Raw genomic sequence first — 21031 nt, 5'->3', positions numbered from 1 at the left:
CATTGATGTTGACTGATGTTGAACAATATTCCAGAGTAGAGCAAAAGAGTGAACAGTATAGGGATTTCAAGTAGTAAACATCCGTAAAATGCTTAGCCATTCTCATCACAAATCCAAGGCAACGAGAAGCTTTAGCCACAATGTAATTGGTGTGTTGCTTGAATGTCAAGAAAAACGCCGAGGTCCTTGATGCACGTCGATCTACCAGTCATGAATCGCTCAATAAAGTATTCGAATTTCAAAGACACTTTTTTTCTCGTAAACGTAATGATCGAGCATTTCTCTGGATTACCGGTCATGTGATTCAATTTGCACCAAAACGAAAAGATTGCCATTTGTCGCTGAAGAAACGTCGCATCCTCTGAGGTGCGAATAACACGGTAGATTTTGAGGTCATCTGCAAAAGATATGCGCGGTCCTTCCAGAGAAAAATTAACGTCGTTAAAGTAAAGCAAAAAGATCAAAGGGCCGAGATGGCTCCCCTGCGGAATTCCAGATGTTGCAACAAATTCTTCCGAAGCACAATCGTTATTTTAACCACAAGATGACGATTCCTGAGATATGATTGTATCCATCGAAAGACGTTTGTACCAAAACCAAGTCGATCCAGTTTTGCTATTTTGATTTCATCTTTAATTTTATCGAAGGCGAGGGAAAGATCGGTATAGATTACGTCCGTCTGCAAACCATTTGACATGGCGTTGGTCACGTAAGATGTAAAGGATAATAGATTTGTGGTTGTGGAACGCTTAGGCAAGATGACTGCTGGTATGGCGTCTGGGCCTGCGGAGGTTCCGTTTGTATCGATTCCTCGTCTATATTGATCGAGTGCAAAGCATAATTGGATACAGAAACATTATTCGCGGCGCGTGCTATTTCCTGCGGAGATAGAAAATCGCAAGAGAAAACACTTGCGAACCTTTCCGAAAACAGCTGGCAAATTTCTTTGAACTTAAAGAACAATGAGTAGAAAATGTCTTGAGCATTTTTTGAATTCTCGGTTGATTTTCCAGAAGGCCGTAACAGCAAGTGACAGTTTCTCTTTGTTTACTTTCTCTTCTATTAATTACCAAGCGGTTTACACGTTTATCACCGAACTATTTGCATAGAATGATGCTCGAAACGTTCGACTTCCAAACAGAACTGTGAAATCCAAGAAAATCTTTTTAGATCACATCACAATAATCGAAAGAGAGAGTGAACAAAGAGAAACTGTCACTTGCTGTTACGGCCTTCTGGAAAATCAACCGAGAATTACTGTTGTTATAGTAATTCGAATGTTAGTGAAATTATAGTCCTTTAAGAGTGATATTGAAAGAGTGTGTATTTATTCGCCATCTGATAGTGAAATATTTCATACGGTGGAATGCTTAATTTGGCAACCCATCTACTGACATTTACAAGCCGTCAATTGTCATAGTGTCATTATTTGCAGAAAAATCAAACGTTTTCGTTTCTGCTGAAATTAATTTTCTATCATTTTTAAAGTTTTATGAAAAAAGACATCAAATTTTTCTGCAGTTTCCATACTTAAACAATGTACTAGCGCGCGCTCCATCTGAGTAAAGTGAAGTCAAATCGATTGATAATGTCGCTCTTCCGTAAACCGAAGAAACCAATCCAGCGACGCGTTTTCAGTGGCTATGACGATGAGGAAGACTCTGCCACCATTCCAGCCTGCAGCAGCAATAGTGGAGCTATCGGTCAGCATCAGCATAACAATGGCAATCGGATGGATGTGGAGCCAACGCTACCGCCGGCACCCTCGATTAGTTCCAAATCCAAAAAGGACAAAAAACACTCCAAATGCACCTCTTCGTCCTCGGTCTCTTCCCAGGGGACCTCGAGCAAACCCAGCTCCAAAATGTCTTTACTAAGTTTTGAAGATGAAGGTAACCATTTTCTAGTGTCTCTAGGCACGAGATACGTGCTAAATTGTTGAATCTTCGCTAATTCATTCGTTTCAGAGTAGAAATTTTGTCCGGGGAGAAACTCGTTTCTAGTTATGCACATATGATAAACAATCGGTTCTTTTACCAGACAACTGAACTACTTTTCACTGGATTTCAATGATCAATATTTAACAGATCGGATCAGTGTGAAAATGTTGCTTAGGAAATCTTGAGTTTTTTTTAATTAGCTAAATTTGGTCAATGTTGTTTGGGTGATCAATTTATTTTTCAGTAAATTCCGGCTCATCTCTAATTTGAGAAATACAACTATGGAATAAATGTTACCAAAAAACAGGCCATCTGGCATCTACATAACATTTTTCAATTGTTTCTAGAACAAAATTTGATCAATGAGAAAATTAGGTCAAGATACATTCGGCTTCTTTGAATGATTCTAATTATTGTGTAAAAAATAACGCTTCATATGTTGTTTATTTATAATGTGTTACCTATTGTTACTACTGATAAAAGACAATTTGACTTATATGAATTATAAACGCTATTATGTTCATGTGTCTTGTCTTTATTATTCCTTTAGTGATTGACTAATTCTATCGAATTCACTGATAAAATTCAGACGATAAAGAATCCTATCGTTTGTAGCTAGGCAATCAGTTTATGCTAACAGTCGTGACTAGTTAAAAAATGTTTCAAGCGACTCAGTCTTTTCCACTAACTGAATGATGTGAGATTTCATCAACAAACTTTGTTTTTCTTTTCGTTTCAAAACAATGTTCCTGTATCCAACTTCCGACGCTACCAGAGGAGGGTGAAGTGTTTCAAGTAAAGAAAAGTTCACAGAGCAAGAAAGTCATGAAAAACATGGACAAAGAACGTCGTCGTAAACGACATGCCGAGAAGAATGGATCCAAAGATACCGTCAGTTCAATGTTTTCGTCGTCGTCATCGAAATCCAACAAAAATGGCAAAGATAATACAGAAGACTCTTCCCATAAAGATAAAATTAAAAAGGAAAAGTGTGAAAATACTAGTTCTAATATCCAAACAGAAATACGCACTGACGACTTTGTGGTAAGGTTATTATTATTCAATTTTCTACTACCCCACCCACAATCCCAAGTTTATTGTCGAAACATTTTCGACATAATCGTTGTTACTTAGAATCGGTTTTAAACCCAAACACACACTCAAAAAAAAATGGCTGTTATTCAATTATTCCAAAGTGGTTAATAAATTAGGCACACGTTCGTTGTTGCTACCCGCACGCAGATATCGCAAAATACTATTGTTTATTCCAGAGCGTGGGAATTCCATTGCATTGTTCGAGCTTTCCTGGCTTGATATCAGCAAAACTCTTGTCTCTCGCGATGAAACTAATCTCGTGTTCCGTTGAATGTTCCATCTCTTCCTGTACAGCTTGTGGTTAAGAAATCCGATCCGAACAATTTGATACTGAATGGACGTGCCGCTCTGTGTGCAGGTAAAGATGACATGTCCTCGGAAGGAGATGACCCGGAAGAGGATGCCGATTCTGCAAGCGAAGGACACCATCGGTTTGCGAAGCCGGACAATTTTAAAGTGTATCTGGAAAACGGTGTCATCCCGGATGCTGCGATGATCCATGCCGCTAGAAAGCGACGGCAAAAGGCTAGAGAACAAGGTAGGAAATGTATAGTTGAGAACAGTTGTTAAATTCTGACGGAGATTATTCTCATGTCGCAGGCGATTTTATACCGATTGAAGAGCCCAAAGAAGATAAAAGCAAGAAAAGAGTAGTTCGCGAAGATGGTGCCGGTGATGGTTCGGATGAAGATGACGATCGAATCGACATGGCGGCTATCACGGGAGCCAAGGAACGCGAGGAACGGAGAGAGCAATTCTATTCCGTTCAGCGAGAAGGTTCGATAAGATTCACTGTACTAATTTTTGTTGTATATACTAATGTTTCTGTTTGTAGATTCGGCCGAGGAATCAGATCTAGAATCAAAAGAATGGGAAAACCAGCAGATCCGCAAAGGAGTTACCGGTGCGCAGTTGGTGTCTGCCCATCAGGAATCCGTCATTTCCCAGTACATGATTCAAGATTATAGTCACTCTTACCTCACTAACGATGAGGAAAAACCACTTTCCACGGGAGCTCTGCTGGAGCAGGCTTACGCTCGTACCACCGGTCTGTCGAGGGCAAACACCAAGGCAGCCTCGGCTGGGTTGATCTCGCGTGTCGCCACTGCCGGCAAACAAGAACCGAAAGTCTCCGGTCCCCGTATGCCGCACGAAATTTTGAAACAACTCAGCGAAAGACTGCAATCTACGCGGGACCTGAACTTAAAACATATCGCCGACATTGAAAAGATTACCCAGGACGTAAAGGTGCTCAAGCTGGACTACATGCAAAGTGAACAGAAGGCACCGGCTGCAGCGGCCAAATATCGTTTCTACCAGGAAATGAAGTGCTATGTGTGCGATTTGATCGAGTGTTTGGATGAGAAACTACCGCAAATTGTGGCACAGGAACAGCGAATGCTTAATTCGATGGCGAAATATTCCAGCATGCTGATCGAACGGAGAAGACAGGACATGCGGGATCAGGCCAAGGAAATGGCAGATGCAGGCAGTAAGTAGATGGTCTATTCTAAATTATTTCCGTGGAGAGATCCGTGTAAATTGCATCCGTCTGAAAACCGTTAGACATAGCATCCATTATGTACGTCGTAAAAGATAGAAGATTAGAAGCAGTAGAGCAGCAGTAAATGAATACATTTATGACCACTCTTGCGTCTGTATCGTGCGGCATAAATTCTACGTCCACCCATTTCGAGAAGCTATCTACAATAAGTAAAATGCTTTCAAAAATAAAAGAAATCAGCGAGATTCAGCTCATCTTCATAGCCCACAATAGGTTCTGAAAAATCTTTATAAAAAACTTTTTTATATTTTGATTTCAAACTATTCGTAAATTTTACAATGCCTTTCTTATTAGTTAAGCTATTTACTGAAGAAACAGGTACGAAGGCAGATCTCCAATCAGGGTAAAACCAATCAAGGGATCAATTTGATTACGTCGATTATTCATCAACATCGATAGTGTTCTATTCAAAGTACTATCCATCGACTGCAACACACTTATGCCAGCACTTGATCCAATCATCGAAACATTTTTTATATTAAGTTTTCGGTATGGCCATCAGAGCCATCTGCGAATTTTCCATAATCTCATGTCGGGTGCTGAAACGCGTTCCACGGAGCGGTTTCTTGAGTCGACCGAATAGGAAAAAGTTGCAGGGAGCCAAATCAGGTGAATTCGGTGGTTGCTGAATGGTATTTTCGTTTTGTTTTTAGCTAAAATATGTACAATAGCTAACAATAACATGGCGTGACGGTGCCTTATCATGGTACTAGATCCACGAGTTGTTTGCCCACAAATCTGGTCTATTTCGGCGAATTACTTCACGCAAACGTCTCATAACACCCAAATAATACTCCTTGTTGATGGTCTGGCCTTGTGGAAGAAATTCACGATACACAACCGCTTTGTAATCAATGAAAACTGTGAGCATCGCCTACCACTTCTCTCATCATCATTCACAGACTCACGGTCACTTTATTGTGCCACTGATAAACGTCTATTTTCTTCAGAGTATCGTTGCCGAAACACTGTTTTAACATTTGCAATATTGTCGAACCATTAAACCGTTCTTAACGCAAAATTTAATGCAAACTCGTTGTTGCAAATTCAATTCCATTTTGAAAATTTCCAAATTCGAAGACCCTCAATACAGCGTAACTTTAACAAATATTTGGGAACTTTTTAATCAAGGTAGTACTATTTCCGTTTCATTATAAAAAAAATCTTATACTTACCTTACCTAACAGCTATAGTCGTGGGGTATTCTTTGCTGTGTCAAGCATACATTTCCACATAACTCGGTCCATGGCTGATCGTCGCCAGCCACCCAAGGCACGGATGCTTCGTAGATCCATTTGATCGATCTACCTTACCCGCTGCGCCCTTCCTCTTCTTGTACCAGTCGGATTAGATTCAAGAACCATTTTCACTGGGCTGTCGTCCGACATCCTTATGACATGCCCAGCCCATCGTAGACGTCGATGGTTGTACGTATGGTATGTGGTTCTCCTAGCAGCTGTTGTAATTCGTGATTCATACGCAGTGTCACGTACCGTCTTCCATCTGCACTCCGCCATAGATGGTCCTCAGTACCTTTCTTTCGAAAATACTAAGGGCACGTTGGTCCACTGCCAACCTAGTCCAGGTCTTGTGGCCGTAGAGAACAACCGGTCTAATGAGCGTTTTGTAGATGGCCAATTTCGTGCGGTGGCGTACTTTTCTTGATTGAAGGGTTTTTCTGAGTCCAAGGTACGCACGATTCCCTGCCAAAATACGTCTCTGAATTTCTCTGCTGGTGTCACAAGTGAGCCCAAATACACGAACGTCAACCACCTCGATATCGTAACCGTCTATCAATATTCGTGGTGGGAGGCGTAGTTTTTTTTTTCTCTAGAGCCTCTTCCTCTCATGTATTTTGTTTTTGACGCATTAATGGCCAGTCCGATACGCCTAGCTTCAGCTTTCAGTCCGATGTAGGTTTCCGTCATCTTCTCAAGGTAACCTCATCTTCTCAAGGTATCACAATGTCAATATCGTCAGCGAAGCCAAAAAGTTGTACGGACTTTCGGAAGATCGTCTCGATCCTCGCTCTTCGAATCACACCTTCCACGGCAATATACAGGAGAGTCCATCACCTTGTCGTTACCCCTAATATAAATTCTTACCTTATGATAAAAAAAGAACCGGAATTTTATTAAAAAACGCAAAATTTCAATTTTTAATAAATTTTTTTATTATCGCCTTCAAAGTACTCTCCTCCTGCGGCAATACATGCATGCCAACGCTTGATCCAATTTTCCATACAAGTTTTATATGCCGCCGAAGGTATGGCCTTTAGTTCACACAGCGAATTCTCTTTTATGGTCTCTATGGGCTCAAAACGCGTTCCCCGCAATGGCAATTTGAGTCTGGGGAAGAGGAAAAAGTCACACGGGGCCATATCTGGAGAGTACGGTGCTTGGTTGATGATATTGGTTGAGTTTTTGGCAGCTTTTTGGCACCAGCCGAAAAGCGACGCGTTTCAAACCCAAAACATCAGTTAAAATGTGTTCGTCTGATTCATAAGAGATGCCCAACAACACAGCAATCTCTCTAATCGGTACAGAACGATTTTGCAACACGATTTGCTTTGCCGATTCAATGTTTTCTTCAGTAACAGATGTTGTTGGGGGCCAGGGATCTCATCATGATCCAAGCTTGTACGACCACCTTTGAAGCGTTTATACCACTCGTATGCCTGTGTTTTTCCTAGACACGATTCACCAAAGGCCTTTTCTAACATTTTCAACGTTTCGAAATACTTAAATCCATTTGCAACACAAAATTTGATGCACGCACGTTGTTTTAAATTTTCATCCATTATAAAAATCGCCACACGAAAATTTTTCAACTTCTTTGTATAGACGCCCAACAAAAACCAATCTTACGATATGCGTCAAAATTTTACAGAATGTGTATAAAAGTGTTGCCAACGTTGAGAGAATAAAAGTTTACCGATTGGACAAGCACAGGAATTTTAAAATGAAAATTCCGGTTCTTTTTTGATCATAAGGTATGACATCATTATTTATACGTAATCGCTCAAGATTTTCCATCTGATAATGGCTGTTTATCATCATAACTACATTCGTACGATAGAATAACGATACAGCTAATACAAATGTTGTCGTAAATTTACTTCATTAACATTGATTGTATGATTTCTTTGTCAACTCAGGTCAATGTTACCTCCTTTTTGTAATGAATACTAATTTTCCCCCTTGCTGTACTCGTCAAGCAGTACCATTTTTTTTTGTAAAATCCGATAAATTTTATCTTGCAATTACCATTTTTGGGGCACTTGCCACGCTTCCTTTATCCTAAAATAACCTTATAATCGATTTTGATGGGAAATTAGTATCTTTATTATTCAAGAAGTATTGTTTCTCGTCCAATAAATTTCACATTGAACTTCCCTTTGTTTAGTTAACTTACTACAGCTCCCCTCCACCATTATCCTCATGACGACCTCTGAGTAGCGTAGAAAATATCTGTGCTTATCAATAAGTACCGATTCACACCTTTGGTATATGTGCCAAACTTGCGATTCGTTTAGTTGTTTCGAAGTTATGCTGAAGCTTATATACACTCGCGTTCATAGGCACATAAGATTTGCAAAATGTATCTATCAAAAAGTATCGATTCTCGTCAAACTAGATCAATTTTGTCATGCCCCCTCCACTACTGCTAAGGACTTTTGCTACGCTCCCTCCCCCTTATGACCATCTCTGAATAACAAAAACTACCTGTGCCAAGTTTGATAGCAATCCGTTCAGTAGTTCGGGAGTTATGTCGTTACTAACATTCAAACTTACATCAGACCCTGGCAGCTTGGAGCGAAATCAATCTTCAGTTCAGCAACGCCATCGCACGGCGTCTCATTCAACATGTCATGTAAATTGTATGGGTGCGCAGTGCTGCTATTTTGGCGCGAACGAATTTGACATTTCTCTCCCCTACTTCTATGCACGAGATTCGATGCGGACTCGCCTGAGGGCGCCATGCTCGCAAAAAAGGATGTTGCCAAAGATTTGTTCGGGAAATGTGAGAACTGGATATCTTGTTAATATGATGTTTTTGCTTACATCCTTCTTTATATGTATACTAGCTGAATTACCCGGCGTTGCTCGGAAATGTTTCGTGAAAGCAAGGTCGCAAAAAATTCTAGAAATTGTCCTGCTATTCAATCCGGGTTAGTTTTTTTTGTAGTTCCTATTTGTAAGGACATTTAAAATACCTTTCTCTCTATAAATACCTTCTTAGTAACCTTAGTTTCGAGGATGCAAATGGTTTCTCTCTTAGTAAAATCTCTCGACCCATTCGGAGCTGAGAGTTTAATTAAATGTACAACCAATTTGGTCTGATTCATGATAACTAACCAAGAATGTTTATTTTTCGCTTATTCAGAGAGCATGAAACGCCAGCAGGACGATCCGGACCGAGTCCGGAGGGCAGCAGAGCGGGAGGGACGACGAACAAGGCGACGACGGGATCGCGAGAAAAATGAAACGGCCGATTCCCATTTGGATGGGATGTCCAGTGATGACGAGGTGGCAGACATCGAAACCCAGCAGTACCGGGCGACGCTGAAGGAAATCGCTGTCGAAGCGGCCCAGATATTCGACGACACGAACGAGGAATACAGCGACGTGGGTACCATACTAGAAAAGTTTCAGGGTTGGCGCGAAAACGAAATGGACGCCTACAGAGATGCGTTCGTTAGTCTTTGTCTGCCGAAGGTGATTGGCCCGCTGATCCGTCTGAGACACGTACTGTGGAATCCGGTTAGTGGGACCGATGAATCCAACTTCGAGCGCGAAGACTGGTACCGGAGCTGTGCACTTTATGGTCGCAGCCCGGACGAAACAGAAACCAGTTTGGCAGAAGATCCGGATGTTCGTTTGATTCCCACTCTCGTGGAAAAAATCGTGCTTCCCAAACTAACGGCACTGATCGAACAGGTGTGGGACCCTTTGTCAACGACTCAAACTCTGAAGCTAGTTCGACTGATCAACAGACTTAGCCGTGACTATCCGTCACTAAGGAGAACCTGTAAACAACTGCGAACATTATTCCAAGCGATACTGGATAAACTTAAGCTAGCCGTCGATAATGACGTTTTCATTCCGGTTTTTCCCAAACAGTATGTTCTAGCAACGAAAAGTCCTTCTAGCGTGCGATTCTAATCAAACTTTTTTTTTTATTTCTCTTCGCAGAATGCAAGAAGCCAAGTCCTCGTTCTTTCAGCGACAATTTTGCAGCGGTCTGAAGCTACTGCGTAACATAACTAGTTGGCAGGGTGTTATCGCCGATGGTCCCCTGACGGAACTTGCCATCGGATCGCTGCTAAACCGGTATCTTCTGAATGGAATGCGCGTTTGCACCCCAACCGATGCCATCAATAAAGCTTCAATGATTGTGTACACACTGCCGAGGGTTTGGCTCACCGCTGGTTCGTCGGTGGTTCAAACCATGAGTCAGTTTGTTACGATGCTGCAACACGTGGAAAGTCAACTGGATCCGTCGATCGCAGGCCATGGGTAAGTGCGGTTAAGATTGAAGAACCCTGAGCCGTTTCCTAACAAGATATCTTTTTGTGTTGTTTGCAGGGAGTTAATCAAAAAAGTGCAGGATATATTGTCCAGTTTGCATGTGGTTTCTTAAGAAGACATATTTAAAGCAAGTTATTTTCGGACTATCTTCGATTGGCTGAATATTGTAGATAAGTGTAGCTTAGCGGTTCAATCAATTGTTTATAATCTCAACACAGAGACAAACTGATAGCACTAGCCAGCATGGTCAAACCGGAAAACTGACTATCAAGTTACTTAACATTACTTTCATACGTCATTTGCGAGACAAATAGAAATTGAGTTTTCACATTTTTCGAGGGTCACCTTTAAAGTATTGAATGGATGTTTTCAGGTAAGTTTTATGTTCATCCATTTATTGCCTATCCTCGAAAAGTTTGTTGCTCGTACTTTTATGAATATTAGGCTACTGTCTTGCATTTGGAACTTTGATTTTTATCTTAATAAATTACGTTAACTGGCACACACACGTTTGTTACTAGGCCAGAACCGTTGAAAGAAGCAATGCTCGGATTCACTACTATTAAAAGACAAAAAAAAAAAGAACACTAATATTCGAACAATCAGCTTTCGTTCTTACATTGTATGCTATTTATAAAAATGGGTCGGAATAAAATCTTAAATATAATTGATGCTGTTTGGTTGAGCTATAGAAATGAATGAAAGTACCCTAGGTCAACAAAAAAAAAAACATGATGGTTTAGCCATTAAAATTGACGATTACGTATCGAAACAGTTTCTAGCATTGTCTGGAATTCCACAGAAAGTCATGTGAGATGTGCTTACACTACTTCAACGATGAAAGATCTACTACAACATCCGAAATTCATAAAATACTGCTTTTTAATTGTAACAATTTATCTAAGGAAGGTTGGTGTAAATTAAATCGTATGATAGTTAATTTTCAAATATGAATAATTAACATTTCATAAGACAACTTCGATTTGTTTATTTTCCACACTTTTCATGATAGGCACGCGCGTGCGTGTGTATGTATGTATGTGTGTATGTGACAAATAATGTCACTCAATTTTCTCAGAGATGGCTGAACCGATTTTCACAAACTTAGATTGAAATGAAAGGTCTTAAGGTCCCATACAAAGTTTCATTAGGATCCGACTTCCGGTTCCGGAATTACCGGGTGATATCATAAATAAAATACATCTAGATTCCCCAGTGTAATAGTAATGTGATTGAGCAGCCCGTGACACCAAAAGCGCCGTCTGGTGTATAATGGGTGCGTAAAGCGCTATTCACACTAGGCCGTGACGTACATGGAACGGGACTGGACCGGATCCCGTCCGGATTTCGCTTCAAAATTGTTTAATGCAGCTCCATGTGAATATTCTCACTAGACCGTGTCGTACCCGTGTCTGTATCGACACACGTCCGAAGCACGGTCAAAGCATGCGTTGACTCAAAGACACTATTGGCAGGTACTTGAATTGCCACATGCTTTCCATCCAAGGCTCCAAGATACAGCGGGAAATTCCACAAAAAATGGTTAGCAATCTTCTTCCGCATATCTTCTGTTGGTTTCGGCAATTTTTCGGTAATCAGCGTTCCCGGGACATCCTTGGGTCTGATCTTCTGATGAACAGTGACGGAATCTGGTTGGCTTAGTTCCCACCGGTTACGGATGTGGATTATGGCTTGAACTATGTTGTCACAGTCGTTGTGGATGAAACTGAGCTGAGAGCTTTCGTTGGCGATTGACAACGTGAACTGATTGTCGTCTACCAAACAAACCTCTTCGATTTCCGACGCGTAGTAAACATCGTTCAGCAGAACCGAGTGGGCCAGAACTTTGGTTTTCTCGGCCGACGTAATTTGCAGTGCCGTTGGACCAACCTTGATCGCTACCTTGGTATCTTTGTGGCTCAGTTTGAGGGCATTGTTGAACACCTTTAAATCTTCGTCAAGGGAAAGCGTTGCACCGGGCAATTTCTGTTGTTCCGGATCGATCACGTCGTTTAGCTTGGCTGGCGAATCCAGGAAGATCAGCTTCCGGCAACCTTTGAGAGGAGCAAGTATGCGATCGTGAAATTTAGTGTACTCCCGTACCCACGAGTTGCAGTTGTAGATGTAGGCCGCGTGTAGATTTTCGTAGGCCACCTCCGGCAGAACGTAGAACCACTTCTGCAGGAACTCCGTACGGAAGCGGTTGTCCGAGCAGGTGTGCTTAAAAACGATCACCACTTCGAACGGGGAATGGCAGAACGGTTTCAGCGTGAGAATGACGTGATAGATCAGCAGATCACCGCTGGTTTCGCCGATTTTATACCGTCGTGCGATGTAGTAGAATACGGGAATACCGGCTTTGCTAGTTCCCGCCTGGTAGAAAATGTTCGTAGACTTGAGAGTTTTGAACTCTTCCTTTTCGTGCATTTGGTGTTTCACCATGATCTCCTCGAAGTTGGTGGACGACATATCGATCGAACTCCAGCGAGCGTAGCTAGAAAACAGCAGATGCGAGTCGACCGGTTTGTGCTCCGGAGGTCCCAGATAGGCCAACAGTGTTGCCATCTTATCGAACGGTCGTCTCCCAACTGCCTTATGATCTCGGCTACTCGACAGGTAATCTCCAATCCGTTCCTGGTGAGACCACAGCAAACGGTGCAGTGCCAGTACGTTTGCATCCGAGATGAAGCTCATGCTATGGGACGTTTGATCAACCGTTTCACAGTCCGATGCGATCTGAATGAAGAACCGGCGACCTCCCTCGAAGTGTGATCGTAGAAAATCGTTGAAACACAACATGTGCTGTTCCTTGGAGAATTCCGCGTGGTTGGCGATGTTTTGCAAAATTTTGGACATCAACATTAGGCCTCGTTTGATCTGAGTGGGAACCTGCTTTCCAACGATGCCCAGTTCCTGTGGAGACACGATCGCTGGATTGATGAACCGAAGAAAGATCACCGTCCCGACGGCATCGATGTTGTTCTGCAGCAAGTTGGGGAAACGTTTGCTCAGAACCTGATACAAAGAGTGGCACATCGATCGAAGTTGCGGCGGAAAACGATCGGCCGAGTTGACAATGGCATCGAAAACCTTCTGCGTTAGGGCAATCAGATTCTTCCGGTTCACTTCGATGTCTTCGTTGGTTTCCAAACGAGCCGGATCTACCTCGAAACTGGTAACGGGGCGGATCAAAGGTTCCAGCAAGCCTTGCAGGTAATTGGCTCCGTAGATCTTGAAACAGAACGCCATGATTTTGCTGCCGAGTGAATTTCCACGGAACAAAGTTTGCATACAGTCGGAAACCTCAACCTCTCGGTAGAACATGTTCCACAGGAGGGGAGACAGCAAGTGTTTGGCATCGAACAGGGTCACCAGAACCCGGGCAAGTTCATCCATCTGGGATGTTGTCACGACCGAAGCCAGTGCCATAGCGATCGGTAGTTCCCCCTTGTCACTGATCATGGTCACCAGCTGAATCAATTGCTCGAACCGATCGGCCATAACCGACTCGGCCAGAGTGTCAAATTCGGTACCCTGTTGAAGAATTTGAGTCAACACTTCCATAAAGGCAGCCCGTGTCTGAAGGTCCGGATTATAACCCAGATCAATCGAATGCATCAGCCCGGAGTCGATGTTGGCACTCAGTAGATTGGACATTGCTTGAATGGTGGCATTCCGAAGGGCCGTCAATTTCCCGGCAGCTACCCGCGGTCGCAGTGGAAGCAACGGTGGATTGTTTGTATCTTTATCGGCTTCCGAACCGTCCACACAATCGTTCAGTAGATTCATAAACAGAGTAAAGTACTTTAGAAACAGTGCACTTTTGGCATCCATCGGATCACCCCGATCGGATTCCTCCGGTTGCAGTGGTAGACCACGCAGAAGAGCCGCCACCGCTTCCATACAGGCTTGATCGAGGTCACGGGTTATGATGGTCACATCTCCCGAACTAGGAGGTGCTATTTGATGCGAAGTTCCCATCACCCAATCCGTCAAGTACTCGACCAACTTGTTTCGGAATTTCATCTCCTGTCGGAACGCCAAGTCATCCCGACGCTTCATCATAACCTCAACCAACTGACACAGTTTGGTTTTGATGTGGATCGCGTGCACGGTCATGTCCAGATGACGGACATATCTCACAATCGCCAACATCAGGTTCTCAATGCTTGTCACACCCAAATGTTCCGCATTCGATGGTTGATCGTTCTGATCCTTACTCTGCCGACCGTCCAACACCGACTTCATGATGTAAATCGTATGTTCGATGGACAGCAAAGTGGTCGACTGCATCAACGATGGACCGCTGACCCCAATCGGTAACATTTGGCTACTCTGCGTGACACGCTGCATACGAGGTTTCTGCAGTGTTCGTAGAAATTATAAAGGGGCTCCACGTTCTGCGTTGTCAGCGTGCTCGACGTATGCGAAAGTTCCTGATAAAGATGGTAATTCGCTAGGGTGCAAACCACGGCAAGTTCATCCGAACCGGACCGTATTTCGGCTTCCTCGCAGAGTAGTCCGAAGTAAGACAGTGAAACCATGACGGCATCCAAATCCACCGACCAGAGGTACATGAAAAACACCACCTCCAGTTTTATGTGTGCTTGCCGGCAAATGGCAATCTGACTGCCCACGTTGGCATAATCCTTGTGCCGCTGAAGGAACGTATTTCGACAGATCAGAATTTCACGTAACCAATTCAACACGTCGGTGTAGTTGGCGATTTGATGTTGGATCAGTTTCTGCGAGATCGAGAACAGCACCTGCGAGCTAACGTCCCAGAAGGTGTTGATGGGAGCTTCCGGATTCCAGACTTCGATTTTATCGGGAGAATGCAGTGCCAACAGCGCTTCCATAGCTTCCTGTGCCACATCGGGCATCGTCGGTTGATGAACCAACGACACAAGACCGTTAATCAGTTCCAGCGTTGAGCTCTGTACTTCGTGGCCGGCTTTGCTCAAACTATTCAACAGCAACATCGGATCGGCGTGAATCAATCTAACCATCAACAGAAGCAAAGCTTTATGAGCCGGACCTTCGTTCGGTCGAGTCAAGCGACTTTGGGCGTCCTTGGATTTGAGCGTCAACGAAGTGATCATCCTTAGCGGCGTATGAGCGCTGTAACCCTGCGTTGCCTTGTTCAACGTGTCGGTAAACAATGCCCTCAACTCACCGGAACGGGCATAAACCAAATCAATCTGTGGCCACTTTGGCAGTCTAGCTTGGGTTACGATTTTCAACAGAGAACTAACGATCACAAAGTGATACAGTGATCAATGTGCACTCAATTTTCTCAGAGATGGCTGGAACGATTTTCACAAACTAAATGTAAATGAAAGGTCTCTTGCTCCAATAGGTTGCTATTGAATTTCACCTGGATTGGACTTTCAGTTCAGGAGTAACGGGATGGAATGTGCAAAAAAAAAATGATAAAAAAATTGCCACTGTCAATTGTTACCATGTCAACTAGATGAAAACGCCAGTTAGTAATGCGGGATTTTTTCAAAAGATGTCTCGGCAAACAAGGATCAATTCACTGTCGAAACTTTCGTGTCGTATTTTAGCTGAAACATCACGCTTCAAAAAACCGTTGCTATTTTGTCAATTACAAGTTAGTGTCATATACATTCAGTGAGGTGAATATGTCGAAATTTATGTCAAGTAAAAATCATGTTGATTCATTGCATCACTCCAAATAAAGTGCTGCTAAATCCCATCGAATTCTTACTGCAGCTTACGGGGAACGAGACGAACGCACGGGCCAACCGAAAAAAAATGACCCAATACTACCCAATACTCAATCCTGAATACGTCATGGGAGGGATTTAGAAGTTGGGGAAACTGGGTTCTCCATGTAAAAAAAATGTGAAAAACATTGAACGAATTTTTTTTTTCTCGTCATGAAACAAAGGGTTTCGGCTCCGACCTGTAACGGGAAATGGAAAATGAGTTTATTTTGAGAGTCTCGAACGCAAGACAATCATGTGGCGATCCTGACCCATCGCCGACATCAACCTAAAAACCTAATCGCTTCGGAATGAAAACGATGGAGTGCATTTGGTGGGATCAGAAAGATATCTTGTACTACGAACCTCTCAAACCAGGGAAAACTGTAAATACTGATCGCTAGCCTACAGCAAATGATGAAACTGAATCAAACATTGCTCTAGAAACGACCAGAACTCTATACAAGACACGAGAAAGTCATATGCCTCACAAGCCTGACTGCAATCTTACCTCAGGATTCATCGTTCAGCAGTGAAAATCGACGATCACGTTTCCTAAGAGTTGTTCGCATATTTCTGAATTCCTCAGGGCAGCCATCTCTAATATTCTTACTGTATTTCATCGACGTCTTCTTTTCTCTGAAGGGTCCTCTAAGAAACAAAACAAATTTGCTGTTAGTTCAATTTCAAAATGCATTTTTGCCTTTCTCACATAGAAAGGTTATGCAATCACTGTGAAAACCGACTTTTGAGCCGAGGCTCGGAGGGCCGAGTGTCATATACCATTCGACTCTGTTCGTCGAGTACGCAAAATGTCTGTGTGTATGTGTGTGTATGTGCGTATGTGTGTATGTCACGTTTTTTTGCACTAACTGTTCTCAGAGATGGGTGAACCGATTTTCACAAACTTAGATTCAAATGAAAGGTCTTGAGGTCCCATACTTAATTCCTGAATTTTATTCGGATCCGGAAATATAGGGTAAAATGTATTAAAAAATGTTATACCATCACTGAAAAGGGCGAAAAACCGTAACAAAATTTCTAAATCGATCTCAAATCTTCTCCAATTGATAGTTTTCATTAGTAGACGGTCAAACAAACCGATTTCGTTTATTGTTTTAAGAATCTAAGAAAATTATTTTGAAGAATACCACAGTATCATATATAATAAAGGGTGATTTTTTAAGAGCTTGAGAACTTTTTTAAACAATAAAACGCATAAAATTTGCAAAATCTCATCGGTTCTTTATTTTAAACGTTAGATTGGTACATGACATTTACTTTTTGAAGATAATTTCATTTAAATGTTGACCGCGGCTGCGTCTTAGGTGGTCCATTCGGAAAGTCCAATTTTGGGCAACTTTTTCGAGCATTTCGGCCGGAATAGCCCGAATTTCTTCGGAAATGTTGTCTTCCAAAGCTGGAATAGTTACTGGCTTATTTCTGTAGACTTTAGACTTGACGTAGCCCCACAAAAAATAGTCTAAAGGCGTCAAATCGCATGATCTTGGTGGCCAACTTACCGGTCCATTTCTTGAGATGAATTGTTCTCTGAAGTTTTCCCTCAAAATGGCCATAGAATCGCGAGCTGTGTGGCATGTAGCGCCATCTTGTTGAAACCACATGTCAACCAAGTTCAGTTCTTCCATTTTTGGCAACAAAAAGTTTGTTAGCATCGAACGATAGCGATCGCCATTCACTGTAACGTTGCGTCCAACAGCATCTTTGAAAAAATACGGTCCAATGATTCCACCAGCGTACAAACCACACCAAACAGTGCATTTTTCGGGATGCATGGGCAGTTTTTGAACGGCTTCTGGTTGCTCTTCACTCCAAATGCGGCAATTTTGCTTATTTACGTAGCCATTCAACCAGAAATGAGCCTCATCGCTGAACAAAATTTGTCGATAAAAAAGCGGATTTTCCGAATGGACCACCTAAGACGCAGCCGCGGTCAACATTTAAATGAAATTATCTTCAAAAAGTAAATGTCATGTACCAATCTAACGTTTAAAATAAAGAACCGATGAGATTTTGCAAATTTTATGCGTTTTATTGTTTAAAAAAGTTCTCAAGCTCTTAAAAAATCACCCTGTAGTATGATTGATATGAGAAAGGCATCATTACACCACTAGGTGGAATAAAACAGGTTTTTATTCATTAAATTGTGCATTATTAGTTACTTTGCAGGCTGTACGAAGAAACTACGAGCTTTCGGGTTTACACCAGCCATTAGGGTCTGTGCAGATTTCTCTGCAAGCAGATTTAGTAGCTTTTGTCAAAATTTCGGAAATTTTCCTATAGCTGTAGCTTGTTTATATTGTTAGAATTCTCTTTTCACGAGAACCCAATACCGCTCGGTAGGTCGCAATTCCGGGCAGTTAGGTGGATTCGCCTTCCGGTACAACATGGACTCCACTCGCTTTACACCAATTCAAAACATCTTTGGCGTAGTGAAAAGATGCCAAAACATACCAGAATAGTGAGAGAGCGTCAAGGCTGCGTTGGAATAGTGACAATCGCGTCTTTAGGCATTCTTGTTAATTGTTTACCGTTCCGGTGATGAAGCTTTGGCTTGCCTGACCACAGCTGCGTATTGCTTGCCAAACCAAACATTTTTTGAAAAACTTGTCCCTTTTCTTCATTCGGAAATGCTACTCTACGTCGTTCCGTTGCATGGCAGTATTAAAAGACATTCCGGGAAGCTGCTCAAAGTCTTCAAGCATCCATTATCACGCAGGAAAACCTCATCAAATATTCGCAATTCAACTTACGAGCCCGGGTTTTAACCACCAAATTCTGTTCAACGTTCAACGATCCGGTACAGTTTTCACCTTGAAAGCCTTTATACCTTGCCAGTACTTGGAAGTATGCACGAAAGTTGACATTTTTATTTTCCTAAGGAGTGTATCGAAAATAAGCTATCCACATACATTTGTGTTGTACGCATGTATTTGTGATGGTTTTTTTATGATCAGATCGCAGCATGCTGTGCGTTTGGCTGTCAGCTTTCGATTCTTACTTGTTTGTGCGGTTGAAATTCTGCGTTTTCAAAATGTCGCGTATTGAAAAGGAAGTGGGAATTAAAGTTCTGGACACATGGCTAAGTGAGAAGGATACTACTATGCGAAATTTTGCGAAGCGGTTTGGAATTTATCGTGCCAGTGGTAAAAACATAAATAATAAGTTTGGGGAACATTATTCTTAGGATGAGCTACCAGGAAGAGGCAGAAAATCCGGTTCATCCAACCCTAAACTGGACCAGAAAGTTGTATCTCTAATCATGAAGAACAAATCAATGTCAATACGTGATTTTGCCAAAACAGCAGGAACGAGTGTCGGAATGATCCAGTGTATCAAGAGGCGATATCACCTAAAGACCTACAAGAAGCAGAAAATCTCGAAAAAAAAGTGTAAAACAGAGAAAACGAGCAGCAACAAGCGCCTGGAAATTGTATTCGCTTCTTTTGCAGTGTCCGGATGCATGCGTTTTGATAGACGATGAGACTTATGTAAAAGAGGACTCAAAAGTCCTTCCAGGTCCACAATACTTTACTGTCGTCGTTGGGGAGGATGTGAGCTGTGCGGACAGGTCGATTCAAGTGGAGAAACTCGGTCGAAAGGTACTTGTATGACAAGCAATATGTTCTTGTGGCTTGAAGTCAACCATTTTTTACACTACCGGAACTATAAATGCAGAAATCTATCGATCTGAGTGTTTCCAGAAGAGATTGCTGCCTTTATATAAGAAGCGTAGTACACCTCCACTGTTTTGGCTGGATTTGGCGTTGGCTCACTATGCCACAACCACTCTCAATTGGCTTGTGGAAAAGGGTATAAATTTCGTTGAGAAAAATATCAATCCACCAAATTGGCCTCAGCTTCGACCCATCGAACGTTACTGGGCAATCGTGAAGAGGGTCTTCAAGAAGACTGGTTAGGCAGCTGGGAACATGCAGAAGTTCAAAAAAATTTGGGCTCAAGCGTCCAAAAAATGCGATGCAACACTTGCCCGGAACTTGATGAAGAGCGTTCGATCAGAAGTTCGAAAACTTTTTCAATTTTTAGTTTGAATAAAATATCGTTTTTTATCATAATTTGAAAGAAAAATTTGTGGATAGCTTATTTTCGATACACTCCTTAGACACAGTACGTATCGAACGATCTGGTCTCTTCTGCAATATTTGCTTCACCTTCGCATTTTTCTGGTGGTTTCTGAGAGCGGTTATGTTTGCAGAAAACCTAAGCTTCATTTTTCACGTTTATTAGCTGACAGATTCGGATTTTCTTTGCGAACGCACATAATCACCCCTGTAATAATTCTGTATTTTGATCGAATCGGATTTTGTTGAACGAATGTAAAAATTTGCATTATGTAAATCGATCGAGTGATGCTTTCGTAGTCGATCGAAACAATCCGATTCGCACGAAATGCAGAATCGGGGTGCATGCCTTTTCGTACTTGTTCTTCTTTCGACGCCCACCCCGATTCTGTATTTCGTTCGAATCGGATCGTTTCGATCGAATTCGAAATTTGGCATTCTGTAGCTCGATCGATTCGAGTTTCCCATACAAAAGCATCACTCGATCTAATTAGAGAATGCAAATTTTCATATTCTTTTTCTTCTTCACTTCTGGTGACGTCACCTCACTTGAGATGACGCCGATTGATGGGACAGCGGTTTAGCTATATTGCCAGTTAGTTTTCGTTTATAGTCCAATGGACTTTCTTTTTATGGACTACAAGTGAAACCCTCGCTATGTGACAACGTAGAGTCACCGAAGTACGGTTGAAAAACCTTTCTTTCTTGCGAAATACTCGAATTTTCACCGCACTAACACGATACGACGTGTTCACTCGTTGAGGGTTTCACCGGAAGTGAATTTTCATATTCGTCCGACAAAATCCGATTCGATCCTATCCGAAATACAGAATAGGGGTGGCCATCTTCGATCTAAAAGATGGTAGTATCACCAAAAATTGATTTTACACATCGAACGTTCATCAGTCTGCGAAATATTTCACGCGATGTTTATGGAGTGTTCAGGATTGGTCGCGAACAAGCCTTACGAATAATACGATACAGCTTTAAATGATCTGTGTAGAAAAATTTACATCCAGCACCGAGAAGCGTTGAAGAACAATACGAATAGCAAGGGCTCTAAATTACT

The 21031-nt window shown here is 42.1% G+C and overlaps 2 protein-coding genes across 3 annotated transcripts; one reads left to right on the top strand and one right to left on the bottom strand.

Annotated features, from left to right (window-relative positions):
- The first annotated feature begins 1440 nt into the window (after positions 1–1440).
- Positions 1441–10797, top strand: LOC131429469 (PAX3- and PAX7-binding protein 1). 2 transcript variants are annotated; one of them, XM_058593608.1, is made up of 8 exons: positions 1441–1892; positions 2716–2984; positions 3330–3573; positions 3636–3812; positions 3871–4527; positions 8986–9721; positions 9795–10118; positions 10188–10797. In XM_058593608.1, the coding sequence occupies exons 1-8, from the start codon at positions 1589–1591 to the stop codon at positions 10240–10242; spliced, it is 2766 nt and encodes a 921-aa protein (XP_058449591.1). In that variant the 5' UTR covers positions 1441–1588; the 3' UTR covers positions 10243–10797. The 2 variants fall into 2 exon arrangements, with proteins under 2 accessions (XP_058449591.1, XP_058449593.1); XM_058593610.1 differs by having other exon boundaries at positions 1762–1892; positions 1968–2984.
- A 695-nt stretch (positions 10798–11492) lies between these two features.
- LOC131427066 (neurofibromin-like) lies at positions 11493–15406 on the bottom strand (the record flags this gene model as incomplete). Its single annotated transcript, XM_058589971.1, has 2 exons — positions 11493–14477; positions 14528–15406. Coding segments are annotated over 2 exons (3864 nt in total), but the record flags the coding sequence as incomplete, so codon positions are not given.
- Between the last annotated feature and the right edge of the window lie 5625 nt (positions 15407–21031).

Source organism: Malaya genurostris, chromosome 2 (assembly GCF_030247185.1).
Source record: "Malaya genurostris strain Urasoe2022 chromosome 2, Malgen_1.1, whole genome shotgun sequence".
NCBI lineage: Eukaryota > Metazoa > Arthropoda > Insecta > Diptera > Culicidae > Malaya > Malaya genurostris.
Note: the sequence above shows the minus strand (reverse complement) of the source record. Positions and strands in the feature narration are given on the sequence as shown.